We start from the raw sequence: 26,923 nt of genomic DNA on the forward strand, positions 1-26,923 counted from the left end.
GAAGAGGACATGAAAGTAAATATATGATTAAATGGTAAGTTTCAAGACAAATGGGAAATCAAAACTTGGTTGAAAGGACTGTAAAATGTAAGACAAAAATCAAGAGGGCTCAAAGGGAATTTGAAGAGCAAATAGCCAAAATAAATTTGCTCCATCTACAAGAAGCAGAAAACCCGGGATAACTGTTGGGTCCTCTGGACCGTCATGGAGCAATTAATGACGATAAGGACACTGTCCAGAATGTAATGCCTTATTTGCATCAGTCTTCCCCACAAACGATATTGCAGAGATATCTATCCTAGAGACTTATTCTTCCCAGGAAATAAAGATAAGGAAATGTCAGAGACTAAGCTGTCAAAAAGAGAAGGTGCTGGAAAAAAAATCTATAAATTAAAGAGCATTAAGTCATTAGGTCTAGAAGGATTCATCAGAGAGTTCAGAAGGACTTTTAACAAATTAAGTAACAAAACTGCTAATATAAATATGCAATTTCTCATTAGAATCAGTGACTGTAGCAGAGGACTGGAGGGCAGCACATGCACATTTTTTTTTTTTAATGATGCCAGGGGGTAATCCTGGGAATTAAACAGCAGTCAGCCTTACTTCAGTACCAGGGAACTTGACTGAGATTATAATACAAAACAGAATTAGAACACACCTTGATGAATATGATGATACAAATAAACCAGCAAAGTTTCTATAAAGAAAACCTAAAAGAAGTGACACTCTAATCTGTTAGAAGATTTTGAGCTGCTCATCTTTACACCAGCCAACATATTTAAGCCTAAACCAGGAGCGTCAAAATTTGCCGCCAATCTGGGCCAGCAAGAAATTACCACTTCCACCCCCACCCAAGAAGGGGGAGCAGGGACAGAATTGTGGCTAATGACGTTAATGGCATGGCGCAATATGGGTTGTGTCCTTGTGGTGCAATCTAACCTATAACTAGCACTGCCACGGCCGGTGCAAGGAAGTTCCGTGCCCTAGACGAAACTTCCACCTTGCACCCCCTACCCAGCTAACCCGGCCCCCCCATGGCAGCTAACTCAGCCCCCCACCGGGGAAGCCCCCCCCCCCCCGCAGCAGCTACCCCCCCACCACGACAGCTAATCCCTCTCCATCCCATCCCCCCATGGCAGCTAACCCTGCCTGGGGAGACTCCCCCTACGGAAGCTAACCCTGCCCGGGTTTTCCCCCATCCAGCTCCCCTTGGTTCTGCCTCCTCCACTGAGAACGCTGCTGCCGCTCTAATTCTCCTCCTCACCCAGGCGTGCGGCGCTGATTGGAGGAGACTTGGAGCTGGGCTGTGTGCTCAGTGGAGGAGGCAGAGCGGAGGTGAGCTGAGGCGGGGAGCTGTTCCCCGTGCGCCTCCCCCCGCCACCGTTACTGTGGGCAGCCCTCCCCGTGCACCCCCCCCACCCAGCTCACCTCCACTCCACCTCCTCACCTGAGGAGACTTTTAGGCGCCCCCAATCACTAGGTGCCCTAGGCGGCAGCCTAGTTTGCCTAAATGGTTGCACCGACCCTGAGCACTGCAGGAGAATGGTGTTCCCCCCTGTACCCAGGCATCATTGTGAAACAAAGAAGAAATTAACATCCAGCACTTAATTAGTGCTATAAAACAGCTTTAGTTATACAGAGCGACTGACTAGGAATTTCAAGAAGGTAAATCAGCACTTTCACACCACTGGACTACTTAGGCCTTGTCTACACTAGAAAATTAGGTTAGTTTAACTACATTGGTAAGGTGTGTGAAATATCCACACCCGAGTGGCACTGTTAAGCTGACCTAAGTCCCTGTATACACAGCCTTGGGTCGAGAGAATTCTTCCATTGACCTAGCTACCACCTCTCAGGGAGGTGGATTACCTAGGTCGATGGAAAAACATCTCCCGTCAGCATAGGTAGTGTCTACACGGCTGCATTTTAAGTGTGGACATACCCTTAGGAACAGATTCTGCCATCCTTACTCATGGTGAAGAATCACTGGGACTATTTGTGGAGTATTGCACTACTCAGCGTGAGAAAGGATGACAGATTAACAATGAGGGAGGGAGAGGTTGTTTTATTAATTTGCCTGCGCCTAGCTCCTCACAGGTTTTTAAGTGAGCCGTTAAGTAAAGGAGAAAAGTAGGAAGTGATAGATTCTTACACAGCCCACACCCACAGGGGAAAATGTAACAACTACATCCAGACTCCCTCCTGGTCTGATTTCTTGTCTCCAAGAAGTTGCTTTTTTTATTTTTTGCTGTTCTGTTCTTTAATGTTTGTATGATTAATCAACATTTGTACTGTAAACACCTGACTTAGTTGTGTTGAAGTTGCTGTAAATAAACCCCTCAAAAAGTAGTAGGTTAGAAAGAAAGCCAAGATCTAGCATGGTGAGGTGGGGAGGAAGATCCAATGACTGGAAAATAGAATAAAATAATGAGCACAATGAAGTGTGGATGCACTATACATTCTAGGGAGCGGTGTCTGTTAAGTACTGTTCTACATGGTCTGGAATAGGAAGAGGGACACACTTCTCACTTTAATCGATTCTGCTTTCTCTAGTAACATTGCAAGCGAATACAAATAGCCCAGCTAAGGGCAGTGCATTAAACCTCATCTCCTCATCCCATGTAAACACAACATTAATACTGAAGAATAAAGGAAATGGTAAAAAGTCCAGTGTCTCGGTTTTTGTATGTGTTTTGCTTGTTAGGTTTCTTGTCCACCCTTCAAAATATCGCTACGCATACTGAGGTCGTGAACTGGACCCCCCCCACATTCAAGCAAACACTCACACTCAGATTCCCAACACATTCTCTTCTCCCCCTCAAATGGGGAGTTTATGCCTCAGAGGTTTGCTCCTTTTATTATAAACTCCTTTAACGAAGTAGTTCTGAGCGCTTGTAGCAGGCAGCTTGACAGCACTGAGGCGCCTGGGCTCTAGCTATCATGCTTATATTTCCCTGTTCAGCGATGAAGTCCACTTAAAGCCCAAGGCCCAAGGCCTTCACAAGTGGGCATGCACTGAAAGAGCCTACAGGTCAATAGCCCCCAGTAGAAAATACATCCCAGGGAAAAATCCAGTTCTTGCCTTTAAAATGGTAACCAAGCTACAACATGGCCATTTATTTCACTAGACACATGTGAATGAATTGCTCAGGTGAAAACAGGCCTTACACTGACAGGTTCCTTCACATTCTGGTAGAGGCACCAATCTTTTTTTTACTGGACTGCTAAAACTGGAGATGGACAAGCAGAATGAAGGCCAACATTGCCTTTTAAAAGGGAAGGAATGGATTTTATGGCTGGGGCAGGGGAAGTTTCTAGATCAAACAGAATTATCTTGAGGATCAGTGACCAATTGATCCCATGGATATGCCTCAGTCTTTAGCACATCTTCTCTATAGTGGGATATGGTATATGCTTCCCCTTCATTTTCAAGGCTATTTCAAATCTTTGCCTTGCCCTTCATTAGAATAGCCAACCGTATCAAGAGGGGAAATATGAAAGTTCACAGGTGAAAGTTCCCCTTTTAGAGCAGTGTGGGTTTAAAATTCACAGGACAGTGACCTGAAGACCTTCCTTTACAGATAAAAAGCATGTAGAATTATTAAATAGCAACATTAAATCCTATTTTCTGGAGAGCTGTCTTTTGCTCAGCTGTTTTGAAAACAGAAAACATATTCCTGTACCACCCCCGCTCCGCACCGTTTGCAATATGATGGGCGCATGGCTGGCCCCTCTTATTCACATTGTGCGAATGCTAAAGCTGAGAGCTTGGCAGGGGGGTGGAAGGGAAGTGGCTAATGAGCACAGTCTGAAGACATGTCGCTTCAAATCTCTTCTGTTAGAACTGTTGGGTATGATATAAAAACAAAAAAGTGTCTCAGTTCCAAGTTAAAAGACTGGGCCCCAAATATTAAGTGGCTCCTCCCTTGAGTGTCTGTTTCCCGTAAACAGGCTCCGTCGTGCTAGCTGTTGTTCTCTGCTGTGAGATATTTGAGGGCTGCAAAGCCATAGTGGCGTGACATATCCTGCTGGAACTCCTCCTTCAGGGTCTTCAGACAGATGCGGTATTGCTTGTTGGAGCGGAACTTGGTGATGTCGAAGCTGGGAGCATGCGGCATATGGATCATATAGGCATTGGGCAGCACTATGAATTCATATTCCTGGAAAAGGAAGACACCAGCAGTGAGAGGCAGTTCCAAGATCTCTCTCTCTCTTTCTCTCTCTCTTTCTCATATCTTTGCTAAGGCAAAGAAGATGGTGCAGTGTAAATCCCAGGGGGGAACAGCAAATCCATAAAGATTTGCTTAACCAACCTCCTCTTTCTTTCCAAGGATCACATTAGCCCTTTTGGCCAGAGTCACACTGGGAGCTCATGTTCAGCTGATTACCTACCTCCATGCTACCAAGTTCTTTTCAGAGTGACTGTTTTTCAAGATAGAGTTTCCCACCCTATGAAAAGTGCGTAATTCTTTGTTCCTACATGTATAAGTTTACATTTAGCCATATTAAATGCATATAGTTTGTTTGAGCCCAGTTTACCAAGTGATCCAGATCTCTATCAGCAACCTGTTCTGTTCATTATTTATCACTCCTCCATTCTTTGTATCAGCTGCAAACTTTATCATTATTTTAAGTTCTCTTTCATGTCACTGATAGAACTGTTTAACTGTTAGCATAGGACCAAGAACTGATCCCTGCAGCACCCCTCTAGAAATTCCCAGTTGATGACAATTTTCCAATAACAGTTACATTCAGTCAGTTTTTAATCTATTTAATGTGTGCCATGTTAAATCTGTATCAATATACAATATAGGTTCTTAATCAAAATGTCAAGTGGTACCAAGTCAAATAATTTACATAACTCTAAGTATATTACATTAACACTATTACCATTATCACACCACTTATTATCTCATCAAAACAGCTATCTAGTTAGATAGAATCTATTTTCCATAAAACCATGTAGATTGGCATTAATTACATTACTCTCCTTTAATTCTTTATTAATCAAATCCAGTTTCAGCCATTTGATCATTTTACCCGGGACTGATGTCAGCCTGACAGGCATATAATTACCTGGGTCGTCCCATTTACCTATTTTATAATATTGGCACAAGATTAGCTTTCTTCCAATTGTCTGCTTGTGTCTTTAAACTATAAGTCCTTCAGGGCAGGAACTGTTTCTCTTCAGTGTTTGTAGAGACCAGCACAATGGAGTGGCCATCCCCTTCCCAACTGGGGCCTTTGAGGGCTACAAATATATATATAGATACTATAATAAAATACTATTAAGACCTTTTGAAAGCAGTTGGGAGAGGGGCTGCCAACTGGCTAGGTCCAGGAGTCATTGGAAGGCTAGGGAAAGTATCTTAGAGCTTGTCCCTAGAGCAAGGAGAATCCCTTTCAGAAAAAATTCCCACCTGCAGGAACCTCACGCTCTAACTACAAGTTTGTAAGCCCTTAGGAGCAGAGTCTGTCACTAGCTATATATCCGTACAGACCCCAGCACCATGGGCATGTGGTGTTTCTAGAATAATTATAATTATTTCCATCCTGTTTGCCATTTCGATGGGCTATAGCAGCACAGGCCCTCTGTGATGGAGTCTCACATGCAGGCCTTCTGACAGGTGCTGGCTTTGCTAAAACGCACTGAAATCTTTCCCTGAGCTGGGAGGTGACTCTGTTAGCTGAGGCTAGAATACTGAAGCAGCTGCTTAGGCAAAGACCTGATGAGTGAGAGTGGCACCTCAAATGCAGTGGAAAGCTTAATGGTTGTCCAGCACTATTTCCCCCCCATTTGGGGAGAGGATATTGCCAGAGAGGCCTGGTCAGTCTTATCCCACTCTCTAAAACCCCTGCTGATGAGCTGAGGGCTGATAAGCAGTCAGCAATGGCAGGTGGGGGTGGGAAGAAGGACCAAAGAACAAAAAAAGAGTGGGTAGGAATCCCCTAGCTGAGACCTAGTCAAGAGAGCAAAGCTTTTTGAGGAAAACCCTCAATAGGCTCTTTTTAGAAGGGAGTGTGTCAAGGAGCTGTCTGCATTGCAAGGAGGACAGGATAATGGGAAGTATTGTAGTCTCAGCCAGGATATAGGGAAAGCCCTGAGTTCCAGAAGTTCCTGGCAGAGCTGCCTCAGTGAGCTGCCATAGGGATGGGCAGACCAGGAATTCCAAGTTTCCTCCAGGATGACAGATTCTCAATAAGAGAATAGCCCTGTCTCTCAGACATTATTAACAAAACATCTTTTAAATATGAGTGTGTTTGGAGGCTGGAGGAGCAAGGAAACACATCCCCAGAGACAGTTCCATCTCAATAATCATTTAAAAGAACTATGCTACAACCTCCTGTGAAAGAGCGCCCACTTTCCTTTGTGTGACGCTGTACGTTGGCTGAATGCCACAGCACAAATAAGCATTAAGCTGTGAGTGCTGTATGAGAGCTACAACTGAAACTGTAATCCAGGTTACACAGATGAGCAGATAATAAATCATTACATTGATATTCTCCACATCTGAAGTTTCATTGATCACTGACTGAAAAGTGCATTGTAAAATTAAAGTGTTATGCACGTGCTAAGTATTATTATTAGGATAATATAGTAGACACTATTTTTATTTGGTTAATAAACATATTTTCCCCTCTATAGCTGAGAATACTCCCACTGGGTAATCTTTATGGAACGTAAAGGGCCTGATTGCAGCCCAGCCCAACATGACTGTACAGAGGTGTAAGTAGGGGTATAAATGTCCCCCTAAATGCACACACAGAGATGTGCACACACGGACACACCCATTCCTGCACAGTCTCCTTGCCTCTCAGCTGCAGGCAGGATGGGGAAAGCAGGGGTTGCATACTTTGTACTTTACCCCTCAGAGTGGCCAACACAAATGAGCCAGTGTATGTTAGTAAGTACCTGCTAATGATCAGGGTCAGTAGGCAATTACTAACCTCTGGTAGGAAGTGGGGAACAGGGAAGGAAATGTGCCTCTCTGAGATGACAGACTCCTCACAGATTTGATAAATCAATTAAATGAGGCACAACTTTTAATGCTCAGCCAATACTAAACAAGGGTTTTCTCTCTTAGATGGAAATAACCAGTTACAGAATGCAGAATGGCTGAATAATTTGGTGACGTGGAATCTGAATCCACTTCCATAGTATAAGGGTTTCCTATAAAAACCATGCATCTCACGAAGAATCTCATTAAGATGTCTCCTTACCTGTGCATCCAGTTCCATTATGTGAGCTACTTTGTTCCAGCCGAACCCTACAAACCTTCTGTCGTACTCTGGGCAGTCCCGCCTCACAACAACATATGGCTCAAAGTCTGCTTCCCACTCAACTTGATAAGGTGTGGTAGCAGTCCGCCACTTGGCAAAGTTCGTGGGTGCATGCCCTTTCGTCCAGACGTGATACCTTGAATATACAGAACTTGCATGGGCATGGGGGAACAGTGAAATAAGATGCATCTTGGCAAAGCTGCATAACGTTACCTTTTAGATGGAACCCTTGAAAATGAGGACATTAGCTGTACAGTCCACTATTATGTTTAGGACAAATTACAAGGCAACTCGATACACTATGACCATTTGTGAAGCATTTTCCAATACTTCCATGTGCTTGATGATTATACATACCAGGCTGACGAAGTTAACTGACAAAAAGACAATTATCAAAAGGGCTATCCATGACTGAGACTGGGAAACAATAATTATAGAAAACACAAAGGGTGCATCTACACTACAATATTTCACATCCATTTCCCAGCTATCGTGCAGTTCACTTAAAGCTTTTAAAAGTTAACTATTACAGCTCCACAGTGATGAGAGTTATGTATTTTATATTTACACTTTTAAGTTGTGTAAGAGACATCTGGAGCTCTGGACAATGCCTCTTTTTGTTATTATTACTGTAAAAACCCAAATAAATAATTAAATTAATACATAAAATCCTAGATAAATGCTCTCCATGATACTACAGATATCGTTTTAGCCAACATGATTCTATGTAAGACCATTAATTCAATTTATAAGAAAGGATCTTTTAATATTTTTTTAATCTTATTTATGTCACAGCAGGTCTCTTCCAAGCACAGCTTGAATCCACCCCACTAACACAAAGATCAATGATTCTCTTGCCCTTTCACTCTTCTTACATCTTTCCAGAAATCACTGAGACAGACTCTTGCTGCAGCATCATGGATTAAATCAAGAAAAAAAAAGAAGGCAGGTGATCTGTATTGTAGTATTTTGAGATTTATAACAGAAGGCACAAAACAAACATGCAGTTGTGCAATATAAGGCACCTTGACTTCAAGGAGACCGACAACTTGTGCATAAAGTGAAGCACGTGCATAACTATTTGCAGGTTGAGGGCCTAGATCCTAATATTTTGATCTCAGAAGTTTGGATAACATTACAAACCATGAAGAACAAGGAACACAGAGGTAAAAATTACAGCCTTAGTGTTTACATTTTGGCTGTATCTTATTGTTTATAATACCTGGAGAAAACAAAAGAAGCCAAGGTTCACTTTCTCTCTTCATCATGGAATAGATCAGTGCAGGAGGGACATGGCTATCAGAAAATTATTTTACTATACAGTAACTGATTTTCTTTTAAGCTGTGACGGTTTCACTTTTATATGTTGTTGTTATTATTATTATCATCATAGTTAAACAGGTTGCATCACTTCAATGAGACTAGCTAACTAGTAGCACAGAGCCATTCAACTCTAAATCACTGATTTGACTTTCCAGGCTGCCAGAGATCAAAGCCTTTACCATCTATTGAGAGAGACAAGGTAGGTAAGGTAATATCTTCTTTTGGACCAATTTCTGTTGATGGAAGGTACAAGATTTCAAGCTTCACAGAGCTCTTCTTCAGGTCTGGGCAAAAGCTTGCACATTCCATCAATAGAAGTTGGTCCAATAAAAAGCTATTTCCTCACCTATCTTCTCTCGCTCATATCAATTTTACCATCTATTGGCCATTTGATGTCTTTACAAAATGAGTTGGTAATCTCAATTTAGGCCTTAGTGAAATAAACCACAATCACAACAGGAGTTTTAAATCTGATGTAGGACTGTGGGGAATGCGGCATTTCTCCTCATCCCTCCTCTAGCATTTTGAAAGTAATAAATAAAATAAAATAATAATAATAATACTTACTTTTTAATGCTTAATATGATCTGTATTTTCAAAGCACCCTACAAATGATAGCTAATTAATTAATTCATTCCTGCAGAGAATCAGGCTAGCGCTGCAGCTCCTGCCCATAATGCTTCCCCAGTGGCAACAGCAAGAGCAGAACATGAAACTGACCAGAGTTGTATCACTTTCCCTCTACAGCTGTTGCTGGCCCCACTGACATAGTACTATAGGCAAGAGCAGAAGCACAAGTATCCCCTGGGAGGGAGGGAGAGAGAGAGACGAGAAAACCAAAAGGGAAGAGCAAAACAGGATAAAGAAGAGCACCAGAGAAAAAGATCAGGATGGGAGCGAGGGAGACAAAAGCAAAATAGAAGGGAAGATAGTGGGGGAAAAGGAGGGGAGAAGGTGAGTGAAAGAAAAGAGGAGACCCTGGTTAAAGGAGGGAGGCGCTACATGCTACCTATCCAATCAATGTATTTCCTTTGGGAGGGTCCAAACCTATGTATGAGAGGGTAGTTCATTCTCTAAGTCTGTTCAGTTCTTGGCATCTCTGCCTCAATGACTGAGTACATCCAGACTACCTGCCGGATCGGCAGGTAGCGATCGATCTATCAGGGATCAATATATCACGTCTCATCTAGACGCGATATATCGATCCCCGAATGTGCTCCTGTCAACTCTGGAACTCCACCAGGTCGAGAGGTGGAAGTGGAGTCAACAGGGAGCCGCGGCCATCGATCCCGCACCGTGAGGACGGGAGGTAAGTCAAAATAAGATATGTCGACTTCAGCTATGCTATTCCCGTAGCTGAAGTTGTGTATCTTACATCGACCCCCATCCCCCAGTGTAGACCAGGCCTAAGATGCCAATCAATGCAGCAGCGATGGTGGTTCTGTGATGTGGCCACCTGTGCACAAGAAAATAAACTGAGACCGACAAATCATTTTGCACAGAACATTCAGGTTCTTTAAAAGCACCTGAAATTCCCATTGTTAGTGTCAGTATTTTCCTCAACTCAACAGGATCTCTGAATAGATCAAGGATTTTGCGTTTGCTTTGTCAGAGTGACATAGTTCTATATGATGGGATCACATGGAGAAACCACACACTTTGGCAGCTAAGAGTTTATAACTAAATAATAATCATATTATTGTGCTTTCTGAATGACGGGGAAAAATCTAGTTATTAAGTGGATGAACTCTGGGATCAGATACCATATTCACTGGAAACGCAATGCATTAACTGTTCAGTTGCTATATCAAGTGGATATTGTATCTTGTAGCAGATATGTCTGGCAGGGGAAGAGAAAGAGGGAGGTGGATGTGGGATGCTGAAATAAGGTCACTATAGACTGATTATGAAAGAACAATTGGGTTTGTAGCCATCTTTCTGATAGTTCAGGAAGATATACATGCCAGAACCAGGTCTTGGCTACATGCTGACTATCTTGTGAAATTTTAGCTCTGCTGAAGTTATTTAGATACTGTTAAAAAGATCTCCACCCAAAAGGTGCTACCGTAAAATGGTAATTTTCACCAGACATTAGTCACAGAGACATAGTATGGAGATTCATCAGTTTTACTGTCTCTTGTATCAGTATTATTGTCTCTTTGGCGTGCCAACCAACATCCCTTGTTTTCTCATTATCCTCCAAAGTACTTGAACATGTGCTTAACTTGGGGCCTCAGTTTATCAGTCATTGCTTGCTACACTGTCTCAGTATGGTGCTTTCTTTTACCTTCTGTACCTTCATTATCCTTGTAAGATTCCACTAGAAGCACACCTCCTTGTCCTTGGGACATTACCCACTACTAAGTGGATACATCTTGCCAAAGCACAATAAAAACTAATACCATGAAACAAAGCCAGAATGATTTCACAAGGTATTCCCCTGGTGCATAGGTTTTTCACACAGCACCTTTTGGCAACCGTGAAAGCTTAAATGACTTTGTGTGTGTGTGTGGGCCGGGGGGAGTTGTGCGAAGGATGTAATTGAGACCCGTTTTGTATTTTTCAGCAGCCCAGAGGCAGAAAAGGTCACCATTTGGAAAAGAGGTGACAAAAGCAATTTCACTGAGGAAAAGATTGTAATCTAGCATGTGGTGTGAGGATCTGGGATGCTGCAGGCATGATCAGCAATCACTGTCACAGCAGTCCTCTTCCCAGCTCACTCCTGCCAGCTTGGCCTCAACTTGCAGCATTATTAAAAGCACCTTGAAAATGTAGATGGAAACGCGCAGCCCCGATCCCAGCTGCTGTGTGTGCCTGCTGCTAGATTTGACCAATATGATGAGACAAAAACAATTGGTGTGTGTTTATAAAATATGTCCTACATACGTAAATAAATCTACTACAGGCCTGACATCTTTCTTCTGTTCTTATTCAGTCCTTACTCACGTCAAATCCCCAATGAAGTTACAGGGTGCAGGTTGAAAATGTGATCGTCAATGGAATATAAGATCTGAAGTAAAATCTTGAGGGTATTATTTCCCACAAGAGGTTATTTTTTCACTTAAGAGGGAAAGTTATTTTCTATAAACAAACCTCAAGTTAATCTATAAATTGCCGCACAGTTAAGGAGCAATGGAAGGAGAGAGGAGAGCAAACTTTCCCCCACACCCTTGAGATTTTTTTTCCAGGGGCTGATATAACACCTCTATTCTTTCCCCTACCTTTCAGTTGCCTTGGGTTACCTGCTTCCCAGTGAATCACAGTCAGTGGTTCCATCAAAACAATGTTCTTCAGGATCATATGAACCACCCTGTGATGTCTGTAGAAAGCAGCTGGCAAAAAAGTTACTAGTGCACCTCAGAAGATGTTGCAGCTTAGCAACATGAAAGAAACCCACTGCAAGTGGAGAGGTATGAAATACAGGTAATGGGGAAAGAGAGGAATCCGCCAAAAAAAAAAATTTGTGAGAAGAGGAAAGAAAAGAAAGTTTTCCACTGAATAATAATAATACCACCTAGCTCTCATATAATGGTTTTCATCTATAGCTCTCATAGCGTTTTAACACAGGAGAGGTACGCATTATTATCCCCATTTTACAGATGTGAAATGGTTTGTCAAAGGTCATCCAGCAGGTCAGAGCTGGGAATAGAACCAAGGTCTCCTGAGGCCCAGTCCACTGCTGCATGCAGTAGGCCACACTGCACACTTTCGAGCTTCGTGGCACTTTCAGAATATCCACTCATCAATCCTAGTTAAGAATTATTATCCTCAATTTTTTGGTCACATGTATGGTAGTTACTTGGACTGTGCTTAGCCAACAAAGGGTATATTACACACTTGCTGGTTTAATGCTCTTTCATGATTTTGTAATGCAATAAAAATGTCAAAAATAAAATGAGGCCAATGTAACAATAGGAGGGTAGACTAGAGGGAAGGGCAAAACCCCATGGAAATATTAGTAGATAGCATGCAGGGTTTAAAGATTAAATACATGCACCAATCAAGCTGTTGGGGCACTAGATCACTGCCTTTTAATAAAGTGGGGAAAAACCTCAATACATTTCTTAATTGAACTATTGACTGGCCACGGGAGAGGCGAGCCACACGTCCACAGATGAGCAAGAAGCCAAGGTTGATCACTGCCGGAGGTTCAGTGAAAGCTCCTTCTGTTACCTGAATGTGAAGAGGGTTCCCATGTCCAACATAGATAACAACTCTGCTTTTGACTTGGGGAAGGAGAGCCGGTACCGAAGGGTCTCAAAAGCAGGTACGATCAGAGCTTTCTTGGTATTGGCCAAGTCTAGCTGGATGACAGACTTCCTGGCAGAAAAGAGCAATGAATACAAAGGGGAGAATTTTAATCTGGACAAATCACAGTGCTTTTCATAGTAAAGAACAAAGAGATGGCAGTTCAAGTGGTGCATTTTTTCTTGGTGCGGAGTAGTCTCCCTCATCTCATTTAACCTGTTGATCTAGGAATAAATGTAAGCAATACATTGCTATGAAAGTTTGTAAACCTAAGGTGCATTTGGCTGTCTGCCCAATGATATAGGTCTATCTGAATAATAAATGTGAGTAGGTCCAATTGCTTGTCCCTATAAAAGACAGTCAGCTGAGTAAAGGCCAAATTCCTTGAACGGTCCTGTTTGTTATTACAGATTATGGAAATAACCACTCAAGGAATGGCAGTTCTAAGCTGACATGATTTGGCCAGGACAGTTTGGGACTCTGCGTGAGGAGACTGGTTACACTTCAACATAATTAGTCTCTATGTTCCAAACTCTCTCTCACATTTAGGCTGGTAAAACCCAGGAATTTAGAAAGAAGTGGTAATTAATTCAGCCAGAATTTGACTCTTCTGACAATGAAAGCCAGGAGAGCCCATCAGTAAAAGACATTCATTTCTTTAAGGCAGGGGGGTTCTCAAACTTTTTCTTTCTAAGCCCCCTTCTTCCCCCCACCCCAACATAGTATAAAAACTCCATGGCCCACCTCTGCCATAACAACTGTTTTTTCTACATATAAAAGCCAGGGCTGGCGTCAGGAGGTTGCAAGCAGGACAATTGCCTGAGGCCCCATGCCACAGGGGGCCCTGTGAAGCTAAGTTGCTCAGGCTTCAACTTCAGCACCTAGTGGCAGAGCTTAGGGCCTCAGGCTTCAGCGGTGGGGCTTCGGCTTTCTGCCCTGGGCCTCGGCAAGTCTTATGCTGGCCCTGCTTGGCGGACCCCCTGAAACCTGCTTGCGGCCCCACAAGGAGTGCTGAACTCCTGGTTGAGAACCACTGCTTTAAGACAATCTGTATACTGTTTATATGAAAGATCAACTATTCCATTCAGATAAGGTCTATGCCTTAGAGAAACACACTGTAGTAGAGTCTCGATGGGAGTTTAGCTTCTGGTTTTAAAAGATTTAATTTTTGAAAGTGCTTTGTTATGGTAATTTTCTTGTCTCCTGGTCTAAATTTTGTCCCCAACTTTAAAGGGACAGAGTCACTGCTCAAACCCTACTGTATACTTTTGTACTATTGCCCTCTACTGGTCCATTGAGCTATTACTTTGTCCTTGTTTTTGACACTTGTTCAGAGCTTGCACACCACGCGGACGGGGAGTGGTGCCAATCTAAACGTATTTCACAACACACATGCATCCTCAAAAATACCATGTGGCACAACTGTTAGTCTCTGCTCAAGGGGAGGCCCAAGCTTGGAATAACAAGCTCAGAACTGAGGTGTGCTCTCAGAGGCTGCAAATTAAGACTGAGGTCAATTAGCAGAACTGTGTGTATTATGATGATTATTTGTACTGTGGTAGTATTTAGTTCCCCAGCCCCATTGTGCTAGGCAGACTGTACTAGAACGAAGAGGCAACCCCTGCACAGAAGGGCTGTGTGTATGTTGCATCTCTTTATCCCACCCTTCGTCTGTTTGCCTGTTTTGACTGGGAGCTATTCAGGGAAAAACTGTACAGCACTTAGCACAATGCAGCCTTCAAATACTGCTGATATACAAATACATTTCACTAACAGTAACAGAGCAATCTGGCATAACACCTGCCTGCACTGCATGCAGCTCCAGCCAGAGCATTGGGCCTTCAGTTTCCTAACTAAAAAAGAAAAAAAGAAGTCATTGCCACCTCAAATTGAAACTTACTGTACTTGTCAGCTGAAATAACTCTGCCTCAACTTCCCTTTCATTATCTTTGCATTTCATATGAAACATCTGCCTCTCTCTCCATGTCAAACTCAGTTCCCCTTAATAGGATTTACTGTACTAACTTTTATGGTACTGCAACGAGCAACCAAGGACAATGTTGACAAGTAACAAACTATCTGCAGCCTTACGAGATGAAGGATTTGGGAACACTGTCATAACATCGAAAGGGAAACAAGAAGACACTTTTTTAGGTCCAGAATAGCAAGAATTTGTTGCGACTGCATCAAAGGAGGAGGAAGGGGTTGTTTAATAACATTTGAGTTTTAGGGAGTTTATATTAGCTTTGCATTGTAGGATCCCTGTAGATCTATCTGTAAAATGAGCCCATTCTCAGTCAGCTATCTGAAAGTTTGAATTATTTAAAGAGCTACTGACACATTCCAACAAACTTTACACAACTGAAGGACTTTATCTACCTCTCATTAAAACTTTCCTGTACTTTCTCCTCTGTTTCCTTCCCTGTCACTGCTAATGATCTGCATGTAGATGACTCCTTTAAAGAGAGCTTCCTCAGCCTGTCAGAATCACTGAGTGATGCCAAAATCCAGTGTTTATGACACTCCTAATGATTCTTCCCCCTGATTTAACTTGCAGTTTCTTCTAGCCCCTCTCAGTATGGAAATCACACAAATTTAATCTCACTGACCATTTTAGGACTTGGTTCACCCCCTTGGTTCGGAGGTGTACAAACCTGAGCCAGCAGCCCAGGCTGCTACATCTCAGAGAGTTTCATCCCTGGGGAAGGTCAGGCGGTGTTTGCACTGATGTCCTTCCTTAGGTATTTTGCTAGGAAATGGCAGCTTTAAATTGTAGTTCTTGATATTATTCTTTATTTGTAGGGCAGTAGCACCCAGAAGCCCCAGTCAGGGATTGAGGCCTCATTGTGCTAAGCACTGTGCAAACACCAAGTGCAAGACAATCCTTGCCCCAAAGAGCATATGATCAAATTTCAGATACAATAAGTGGGTGTAACAATCAAAGAAGTAAGAGGGAAAGAAGAGGGAGGACAAAGGTGAAAGCAGTAGCACCATGTGGTTATGTAGCGGGTTGTCTGCACAACTAGATAGTTGCAGTGCACTCATTTCTTAAGTTATTAGATAGAAACAAAATAATATTTTTATTGGTAATCCTTACAGCCACTGTCAGTGGCTGACCAAAAATCTGAGGGAGAGTGGGGGGTAGGAAAATAAGGAGGTGGGAAAGGATGTAGTTGCTGGGGACACAGGGGATTTGGGATGTATGCAGAGCTCACGAAGTGCTTCTGCTCATCTCAAACCAACCAGACAGCAACAGCAGCACCAGAATTCTTCTCTGGATATCATAACCATTCCCTCTTTCATTTCCTCAGCCTTGCTGGTTTGTTAGCAAAGGACCTATCTTAAGTTCCAGACATGGACAATATATCTCAACTCAGGGCAGCATGCTGAGCTACCACTAGTTCTTTAGATGGCTTTTCCTTGCACTTGATATGCTCAGTTTTACTGATCAAATTATCTTTTCAGTGCTCATTTTTCTAGTGGCACCATTCCATTACTATCAACTCATTTCATAATCTGAAGTATATTCGATTTTCTTCCACCTTTTTGCTGGGCATTGTGGTATTTGAGTTAGAAAGATTTCAACCATAATCGTCACTGGATGTGTGTAATGGAATGCCAATAATGAATCTGGATATTTTGCAGCTAACACTAGGGAAACTATTTAATGTGTGTACAGTTCTTGAGAAGATATTTTCAGTTTTAAAAGCTCAGCATCTATTTTCTAATACCTACCATTTTCCCAAACACCTAAAACAAGGATATGTGAATTTGTGAAGACTTTCTCTTTGTTAGTATTGTCCAGGAAACCATTTCCCAGGCATCCGTGTGCAGCCCCTGATGTAGGATATGTCATTCTGACATAATGAAGGTTGGGTTAAATTTCTACTCTAGCAATAAGCCATAGGAAAGTATATAAAGGTAAATTTCTCATTACTAGTTTTTTTGCATACTGTGGAATAAAGTGATCTTAAATCTCAAGAATCCTTTCAGAGGTCAAACTAACTCCAAAATACACCCACAGAATGTTTCTTCTTCAAAATGGTTACAAGTATTTACTAATTCTCACAACAACCTTTGTATGGTAGGTCAATATTATCACCGGCATTTTCATATGGAGAAACTGAGATTTAGGGTACTTACAGTCAGAGGTGTGATTGTTGCTTGTATGAGCATACGTACACTAGCTTTAATCTAGTTAGTATGGCTAAAAATAGCAGTGAAGTTGTGGCAGCACAGGCTTCATGGGCAAAAGTGATCATGAAATCACAGATTTCAAGATTTCAAGGAAAGGAAGGCATGAGAGCAACAGAACAAGGCCAATGGACTTCAAAAAAGCAGACTTCAACATTCTCAGAGAACTGCTAGGTAAGGTACCATGTGAAGAAAATCTAAGGGAAAAAGGAGTTCAGGAGAGCTGGTAGTCTGTCAAAGAGCCAGTATTAAAGGCACAACAGCAAGCTATCCTGATTCAAAGGAAAGACAGAAAGAATAGTAAGAGGCCAATATGGCTCCATTAGGAGCTCTTGAATTACCTGAAAATCAAAAAGGAACTAACAAAAAGTGGAAATGGCCAAATTGCTAAGGAGGAGTACAAAAGAATAGCACAAGCATGTAGGAACAAAATCAGAAAGGCTAAGGCACAAAATGAGTTACACCTAGCAAAGACCATAAAAGGCAATAAGAAGAGGTTCTATAATACAGTAGGAGCAAAGGAAAGATGAAGGCAAGTGTAGGTCCACTATTTAGTGGGAAAGGTAAGCTAATAAGGGAAGTCATCAAAAAGGCTGAGGTATTTAAGGCCTATTTTGCTTCAGTCTTCACTAAAAAGGTTAATTGTGACCAGATACTTAACACAATTAACATTAACAACAAAGGGGAGGGAACACAAGCCAAAATTGGGAAAGAAGAGGTTAAATAATATTTAGATAAGTTAGATGTATTCAAGTTGGCAGGGCCTGAAGAAATTTATCCTAAGATACTTAAGGAACTAGCTGAAGCAATCTTCGAACCATTAGAGATTATCTTTGAGGGCAGGTAAGATTCCACATGACAGGAGAAGGCAAACGTTGTACTATCTTTAAAAAGTGGCACAAAGAGGACCAAGGCAATTATAAACCAGTCAGCCTAACTTCAATACCTGGAAAGATACTGGGACAATCATTAAACAATCAATTTGTTAGCATCTAGAGGATAACAGGGTCATAAGAAAGAGCCAACATGGATCTGTCAAGAACAAATCATGTCAAACCAACTTAATTTCCTTCTATGACAGGGTTAATGGCCCAGTGATAGGAGGGAAGCTGTAGATGTGATATATCTTCATCTTAGTAAGGATTTTGACAGTCTCACATGACATTCACATAAGCAAACTTGGGGAATATGGTATGGATGCATGCGTAACTGGTTGAAAGACCGTACTCAAAGAGTAATTATCAATGATTCACTATCAAACTCAGTGGATTTATCTAGTGAAGTCCCATGGGGGTCTGTCCTTGGTCTGGTACTATTCAATATTTTCATTAATGACTTGGATAATGAGTGCCACAGAAAAACCCAGAAGGAAATTAATAATTCTTTTTTCAGAGTATGGTTTGAATAGTGTGCAGTTGTGGATGACACTAAACTGGAAGGAGTTGCAAGTGCTTTGGAGGACAGGATTAGAATTCAAAATGACCATGGCACACTGGAGAATTGGTCTGAAATCAACAAGGTGAAAGTCAATAAAGACAAGTTCAAAGTACTACACTTTGGAAGGAAAAATCAAATGCACAAATATGAAATTGGGATTAACTGGCTGGGGAGTAGTACTTCAGAAAATGATCTGGGTGCCAGAGTGGATCACAAATTGAATATGAATCAACAATGTGATGCAGCTGTGGAAAAGACTAATATAATTCTAGGGTGTATTAACAGGTCATGTAAGACACAGGGGGTGATTGTCCAATTGACCCTGGTGAGGCCCCAGCTGGAGAACTATGTCCAGTTTTGGGCACCACACTTTAAGAGATATGTGGACAAACTGGAGAGAGTCCAGAGGAGAGCAACAAAAATACACAAGGTTTAGAAAACCTGATCTATGAGGACATGTTTAGTCTTGAGAAAAACAGACTGAGTAGGAACCAGATAACAGCCTTCAATACGTGAAAGGGCTGTTACAAACAGGATGGGGATCAATTGTTCTCTATGTCCACTGACTGCTGAATCTGCAGCAAGGAGGATTTAGGTTAGATGTTAGGAAAAAGTTTCTAACTAAAACGATAATTAAGCTCCAGAACAAGTTTCCAAGGGAGGTTGTGGAATCCCCATCACTGGCAGCTTTTAAGAACAGACTGGACAAACACCTGTCAGGAATGATTTAGGTGTACTTGGTCCTGCCTCAGTGCAGGGGACAGGACTACATGACCTGTCATGGTCTCTTCCAGGTCTAAGTTTCGATAATTCCAGCGTAAACTGTTCAAACCCACCCAGAACCCTGGGTACTTACCCACACTACTAGCCCATGCCAGGGTCTGTGCCGCTGCAGCTTTACTTCTATTGTGGGCCATGCTAACTATATTAAAACTAGCATGGGAATGTCTACCTGTGTTACAATCATACCTTCAATTGCAGTGTAGACATTCCCACAGAAAGCTGAATAGCCTAATCCTAAACCCCCTGAATTGAATGGGAGTCTTTCCACTGACTCAAATGGGGCTCGGACCAGGCCCAAAGTGACTTGTCCAAGACTAATTTACAAGTCAGTGGCGGAGGTGGGAGTTCCAGTCCTGTGTTCAGTCCATCAGATCATTCTTCCTCTCTGCAAAACCAACAAAAACACCTGACAAATAAAACTAACAGGTACTTTGTGAAGTTTGTCTCCCACTGAGATGTTACTCCCATGCACAGTGCATGGCAGCCAAAAATATTTCACATTTCATACTAGAGAGGGGCAGGTATAAATCCAGAGGAACACACTGAGGATATAAATTCCCAGTGTGTCAGTGGATGTGAGGAGTATATTTCAGCCAGGTGAGCCAGGAGGGAATCTTCACACTAGCCACTGCAGCTGTAGATGCTCTAGAGAAAGAACCCGTCTAGTTATTTCATGCTAAAAAACCTCAAAGACTATTCAAATATAGTACTCACAAATACCAAAAAGGAGCCTTTGGCTTTGGGGCAATGCTGAGGTGATCTGAGTCACAGATGACCGAATGCTGCACGTGACAAAAGAATTCTACTCAGGACACACTATAATGGTGACTTTAGTATTGTAAACTGAAAGTCTCTGAACTCTACATGTCTTTCTCCTTGTACGCTATAGTAGATGAAGGAAGGGGAGAAAGAGTTTTGATGGAGATCAAACGCACTGATGAAAACTTGTGCACACCGCTGTGAAAAATCTCAAATCCAGCAGCTGGCAACATACATCTGGAGCAGAGGTGGGCAAACTATGGGCCATGGACCACATTGGCCTGTGGGACTCTCCTGCCTAGCCTGAGCTACTGGCCTGGCAGGCTAGCCCCCAGTCCCTCCCCTGCAGCCCCAGCATGCTGCGCCACCAGCGCAATGCTCTGGGCAGTTGGGCAGTGCAGCTGCAGAGCTCGGCCTGACTCGGTGCTCTGTGCTGTGCTGTGGTGTGGCTGGCTCCAGCAGGGCAGCACAGCTGTTGGATAGAGGGAAGGGGAGTTCAGGGTGTGGATAGGGGTCGGGGTGGTCAGAGGGCAGGGAACAGGGGGGTTGAATGGGGGCAGGAGTCCTGGGGAGCAGTCAGGAAGGAGGGGAGGTTGGATGGGGTGGTGGGGGGCAGTCACGGGCAGAGGTTCTGGGTGAGGTCAGGGGACAGGGAGCGGGGGGGGTTGGACAGAGGGCTGGGGAGTTTGAGGTGGTGGTCAGGGGGTGGGGATGTGGATTGGGGTCAGAGCAGTCAGAGGGTGGGGAATGGGGTGGTTGAATGGGTGCAGGGGTTCCAGGGGGCAGTCAGGAAGGAGGGGGGGTTGGATGGGGCAGCGGGGGCCAGTCAGGGCTGGGGGTTCTGGGGATAGGAAGTGGGGGGAGAAGGGTCATCAGGGAAGTGGGGGGGGGTTGGAAGGGGCAGGAGTCCTGGGGGGGCCGTTGGGGGCGAGAAGTGGTGGTGGGAGGATAGGGGGCAGGGGCTGGGCCAAACCTGGCTGTTTGTGGAGGCACAGCCTCCCCTAACTGGCCCATCATACAATTTCCGAAACTCGATGTAGCTCTCGGGCCAAAACGTTTGCCCACCCCGAACTAGAGTAATGGCCAGACCTAATCCAGCCTGGGCCAAGTCATTGATATAGGGTGTTTCTGAAAGCATACATTCATTATTTCAGTACGTCTCCCCTCATCCCATACGCCTTAACAGGTATGCTGTAGATATATAATATGGATAAATCAATTTATTATGAGAGGGACTTTCCCTTTATAAGAGCCAGGACTTAAGCATCATACTGTATGTGGGGGGACAGAAATGAATGCATGCATGGGCAGCCCTAAAGAACAATTTCTGCCATCAGATGTATATTACTAATCAACTACCCACAGAAGGTACCAGTATAAACTCCACTGAAGTAGTACACGGGGGTCACCATTATTTAAAACTGGCTGGCAGTTTGCTATGCTATTTTGCTAAACTGCTCATTATTTAACAAAAAGCCCTTCACAAAATGCCCTTTTGTGAAGGGCCAGAAGTAAAAGATTAGAAATTCTGACCTTCCTGAGCAACAGGGAATTACAATTAGAGTCTGACTGGTATGAGAGCTGCATGAACATTTGTGAGGCATCACACATCAGCTGCAACGTTCAGTGTAAATCTTCTCACATCCTAATGGTACCACTAGGTGGAGCTCTCCATTTAGTCATCTGAAGCAAATACACACTCCGAAAATTAGTTCTGTCCTTCAGTGTCTCAAGTATATTTCTCCACATTATCCTCCTGTTCCTCCTTTCGTCTTGCCTTTTAGTGCTGGCTTCCACTACTATGCCTCTGAGCAGTGGGAAGGAATGAAGTGCTTTCTCTGGAACACATGCCAATGTCACAGCCACAGGGGCCACTTTCAGAGCTCTGACTGGAAGTCAATCGTCAGAAAGCAGGGGGCATGTATCATATGAGACATAGGCACCAAAGAAAAGAAGAGCAAATAATAATAATCCCTTTGCGTTTCTTGAGAGGGTTATCTTGGGGGCAGGGGCAGAACTGTTTTGTGGTTCTTGCACCATAAGAGAGCAGAAGGAAACATTCTTAAAATAGATGAGAAAGATAGGGCTAAACTGATAGCTGACACCAAAGGGTGTAACGCCCTTGATTTTAATGCAGTTAAGTGCATGTATACCGATATACAGATTTACAAGGTGAATGGGATAAAAGTAGGAATCAGATTGCATCCAAATGGTGCAGGGATCTTTTACAGCCAAACAGCTGACCTCATTGTGTGTCTGTGTGAGACAAAAAAAACTCTGAATGAGTTGCGAATTTGAAGCAAAGACTTTTCTGCATCAATCCCATTCACTGAAATGTGTATGTCTCTTTATATTCAGAGAGCCTGGGCCTGTGCAATTAAACTGAATATCTGCACACTTGGAACCCCTGTTGGATGACTTTGATCAAACATTACCAATTGTTAAGAGAGAAGAGCAAAGGAAAAATGAGAGTTAATAGGGATTAAGGAATTGAAATCTTTCTGTCTGACCAGGGGGTGTCCTCCTTGCCCAACACACTGAGCTCTGGTGGTCAGCCTCTCTTTGCAGAAGGAAAAAGTCTCCATTAAAGGAGGCTGTGTTAAAAGATCAGAGGTCCAGAGTTCGCTCAGTCAAGTGTGTTCACATTCATTACTGTACAATACAATTTCAAATCACCCCTTCCAATTTCAGTACATTAATTATTCTGCCTTGGCAGGCTCTTGTCTTGCAATTATATATCAAACTTGCTTGGATCATAACCCCATTTCCAGGGTACAGTGCTGGGTTAATAGTACCTCACAGAGAGAACAACTTCAGTAACATTTTGCATGTTTCTTCTGTCACAGACATCCTAGAATCCTACACACTAGAGATGGAAAAGACCTAACAGGTCACCCAGCCCATCTCCCTGCTAATACAGGAAGCTACTACATATTTACTAGTGCTTGGTCCAATATAATTTTCAAATTGCCAAGTAATGAGGGCCTTCCACCACTTCCCTTGGAACTATTCCGCAGTCTAATAAATCCCACTGTGTCTCAGTTTCTCCTTTCTTCACTTCATCCAATTATGTCTTGTTATAGCCCCTTCTGCCACCTTAAATAATTCCTCTCCTCTGCGTGGTGTTCACACATTTCTAAAATCTGAAGCTATTATGCTCCATTTAGGGCCTGACCTAACTGTTTCACTGTGGATGGAGGTTGGGGGTGGAGTGGAGTGCGTGAACAGCCTCACCTATATTTACCTGAGGTACTCGTAGAGTCCATACATGGGCAAGAAGTCAATGTCAGACAAGAACATGTATGGTGTGCTGATGTGCTTCATGGCCACATTCCGCAGGAGATTCACAGGATAGAACTGCCCCTCCTTGTACACTATATGGTACCCAACATTGCGTCGGCTCATGAGGACTTCCGAGCCCTGGGCGTAGCGCAGGAATTGTTGGGCCTCTGCATCAGAAAGATAGAGTGCCAGGCTGATTGGACCCTCCCAATGTTTGCAGATAGCTTCAAGCATCTGGAGCCTGAAAGAAGAAGGGGAAGAATCAAAACAGGGAAACGGATATCTCTAGGACTCTTCCTGCCATGGACCATGATGCTGCACGAAGGCTTGTACAGGTGGACTCCTGCACCTATGTGAAGTCCCACTGAAGTCAGTGGGGCTCTGTGCAGGGATCTACCTGTGTATTTTCTCTTACAGATGGGGGCCTTATGATCCAAGGTGATTCTGAGGGCTCTAATCTTCCACTGAAGTCAAGGTAACCTTAGCTAGTAAGGTTTTGTAGCTCCTTTCAAGCAGCTCGTAGAAGAGAACAGATGTAGAAGCCCATAATGCACTTGGCCTGCTATAAAACTAGAAGGGCCCTGGAAGGGCAGGGTCCTAAAAGGTTTTGAGAGGGGGTGAAATTTTAAGGTCATACAATGTGATGGATCGGGTGATTACTGCATTTTATGAAAATTCCTACTGACCAAAAGAAAACATACTTTCAGGACAATGTTACAAAGATGGCACTTCTACAGAAATGGGATGAGGTATGTGGATTGTGTGGAGGATGTGGAGCGACAGAGGGGTTGGGCGATGGAGTATAAACAGAAAACATTTCAAACAGAAATAGCCTTTAAAATATCAATTTGTATAATTTTTAATAACTTCTCTCCAAGCTGTTATGCCATTGACTTTTAAAAATAGATTTTATGTATAATATTTTTTAAAAATTCATACACCAGTAATGACATTATTGACAAAAACACCAAACAGAGATTCCATACACAGAGCTAAATTAAATCCTATCTGGTCAAAATGCTCTAAACACTCCAGGCAGTTCCTAGAGGGACATATAGAGATTAAGATGTAACGCCTAAAAATACAGCAGGTGCTGGTTAGAAAACATCTTTAGTTAATGTTAAGTGAAACAAGGCTATACAGCATAGCCAGGTATTCTATTCAAAATCAGCAAGAATAGACTATGGAATACAATTGTTTTCTCTACCTTCCAAATCTCCACATCAGTAGATTTTTTTCCCCATTAATATTCATACAAGACTCAAGAAAAGTTTTCTGCATCATAGTAATCAAAGGAAATAATTTCTCTCTTCTACGATCTCCCTAAGCTTTGTAGCAGAAAGGAATGATGTGTTCATACCAGCAAAATATAAATTCTGACTTTTATTTAATAGCTTTTTCTTCCAGCTTTGAGTGATCCTGATGACATCCAGGAAGATATAAAGCTTTTTCCCTAGATACGAAAGATTACCTTGACTAGTCCATACCTGGTACATTATTTTCTTTTTATCTATTATTGAAACACAGGTTATTATCAGGATGCGACATGCAGCTGTATTAGAAACAGAGATCGATAAAAAAGATCTAAAAGGTATGTGAAAGGCTTTAGGCTACTGATTTTAGGAATCATAAATAAAACCTGTACTGTAGCTAAGTAATAAAAAAAAGCATACTTTTTTTTTGCTACATAGTAGAAACCAATTAATCAGCAAAATCCTATTAATCAGATCTCAGATAAAGGGCACCCTTGCTTAAATGGGAAAATTGCCAGGGAATAGATGCAGAGCAATGCCTTTCAAGGACTCTAAGCAATGGATACATGATACACATAACTCATTTAAACGGCACGCCTGATGATGTCTGCAAACTCTGCACAGTAGTTAGGAAGGAACTGTTTTTTGTTCACATAAATTTCCCACTGTACAGCTTTGCTCACTTCAGGATACTTCTACTCCTGGGGGAATTCTACGTCACTGAGTAAGCACAGAATTAATATCCCTCACAGATTCCCCCTTGCCCTGCAGAATGATCGATTCTGATGAGGAGGCAAAGAAAAGCTGTGAGAGGGGTCACACTGCAATTACACCTTTCACCCACCAGGGGCTGATGTGGTGCTAGAAAAGAGGGCAGCTGGCTCATGGGCCAGAGTAGCCAGCTGTTGAGAGGGAGGCGGCAGAGGCTGGCTTCTCGCACCACCCTGCCTGTGGGACCAGGTGAGAGGGCATGGAATATGAGGGGGGATGGATAGAGGGGGCACACGGGGCTGCTGGGGGGGCACACAGACTGGGATTCAGAGGGCTAGTGGGTACACAAACTAGGGCTGGGGCCGTGAACTAGTTGGGTGATAACACTGAGCAGCGGCTGAATGGGAATGGGGGTGCAGGGCCACATGGAGAAAGGGACAGCTATGCTTGGCAGAGTAAGGGACACATAGCTCGTGGTGCAGTCAAGCAATGTCCAGAAGAGAACACATCAGTCTGAAAGACAACATATAACAAGTAACAAACATCAATGAATGTGCCTCCTTCTGTGGGCATCTACTTTGGACTTCTACAATGTACCTCTGCTCCCCTCTCCTCTCCCCCAGCCTGCACGACAAACATCCATAAACCTATCAGTGCAATCATGTCAATCTTAGCCCTAGTGGGACTAGATCTGGAGACACTGATAGCTGCTGACTTGGGTTCCCTTTTCTTCTTACAATTGCTTGAAGGAATAATGCAGGTGTATACCCAGGGCTGGCTCTAGGCACCAGCAAAACAAGCAGGTGCTTGGGGCGGCACATTTCCAGGGGGCTTCATTCTGGCCATCCTTTTTTTTTTTTTTTAAACTCACTTCCTCTTCTCTCACAACTCTGCAGAAGTGGAGCCACGGAGCAGCTGGGGATCCAGCATGGGAGCTGAGAACCCATGGGATCCTCAGAGCTGTATTTCCTTGCCTAGCTCCCTGCCTATAGAGCCAGCCCTGGAGCAGAGAAAGAACTACATTTCCCAGCAATTCCTTGGCAGCAATCAACAGGAAAGGGAGGCGTAGGGAGTGAGGTAGCTGAGCCATGCTGCGAGTTGAAAGGGATGGGACTGTGAATGGGGAACAAGTGTGTCCAAGGATTAGAAGGCTTTGCCCCAGATATCCCCTTCAGAAGACTTCCCCAGACTGCATTAGGGATACTGTTGTGACCTCACCTTTCAGCCCACAAAGAAGGAATTGGGTGGACTAAATGGACAGTGCTCCTCTCTATCTGAAGCCTAGCAAGGGAGGTACGTGGATCCCATGAGAATTTAAAATGAAAAGTAAGGCAGGCGAGGCTCTCATAAAGGACTTCAGCAGCTTTAGATATAGTACCAGGCATGTAGGAGGATTTCCACTTCTAAGGCCATGGAAGCAGAAATTGACTTTTCCTTTCCAGATTCAGCTAATATTCAGAAAGGGAATCTAGCACCTGCCTTCCAGATTTGAACACCCTCAAAATTCAGGAGTGCTCAAGCTCAATTTGGGCAGCTGTTACTTCATTTCTCCCAAATCAAATATACTGATCCACTGTAACTTGCTGAAGAAAAAGTAGGATAAGAAATGAAGAAGCAAGAAAAGCTTCCCCGTGGTTTTTAGGACTGGAATT

General features: G+C 43.1%; 1 protein-coding gene across 1 annotated transcript in view; it reads right to left on the reverse strand.

Annotated features, from left to right (window-relative positions):
- Nucleotides 1-1,897: 1,897 nt before the first annotated feature.
- The window catches only part of LARGE1 (LARGE xylosyl- and glucuronyltransferase 1), a 394,379-nt gene continuing 369,353 nt past the window's right edge, over nt 1,898-26,923 (reverse strand). Inside the window, exons 12-15 of the mRNA XM_030545186.1 lie at nt 23,270-23,548; nt 12,778-12,924; nt 7,222-7,417; nt 1,898-4,160 (exon numbers count right to left, since the gene is read on the reverse strand). Coding sequence (XP_030401046.1) covers nt 3,963-4,160; nt 7,222-7,417; nt 12,778-12,924; nt 23,270-23,548 — 820 coding nt within the window. The 3' untranslated portion in view covers nt 1,898-3,962. The remainder of the gene's footprint in view (nt 4,161-7,221; nt 7,418-12,777; nt 12,925-23,269; nt 23,549-26,923) is intronic.

The sequence above is a fragment of the Gopherus evgoodei genome, chromosome 1 (genome assembly GCF_007399415.2).
Source record: "Gopherus evgoodei ecotype Sinaloan lineage chromosome 1, rGopEvg1_v1.p, whole genome shotgun sequence".
In the NCBI taxonomy this organism is placed as follows: domain Eukaryota; kingdom Metazoa; phylum Chordata; order Testudines; family Testudinidae; genus Gopherus; species Gopherus evgoodei.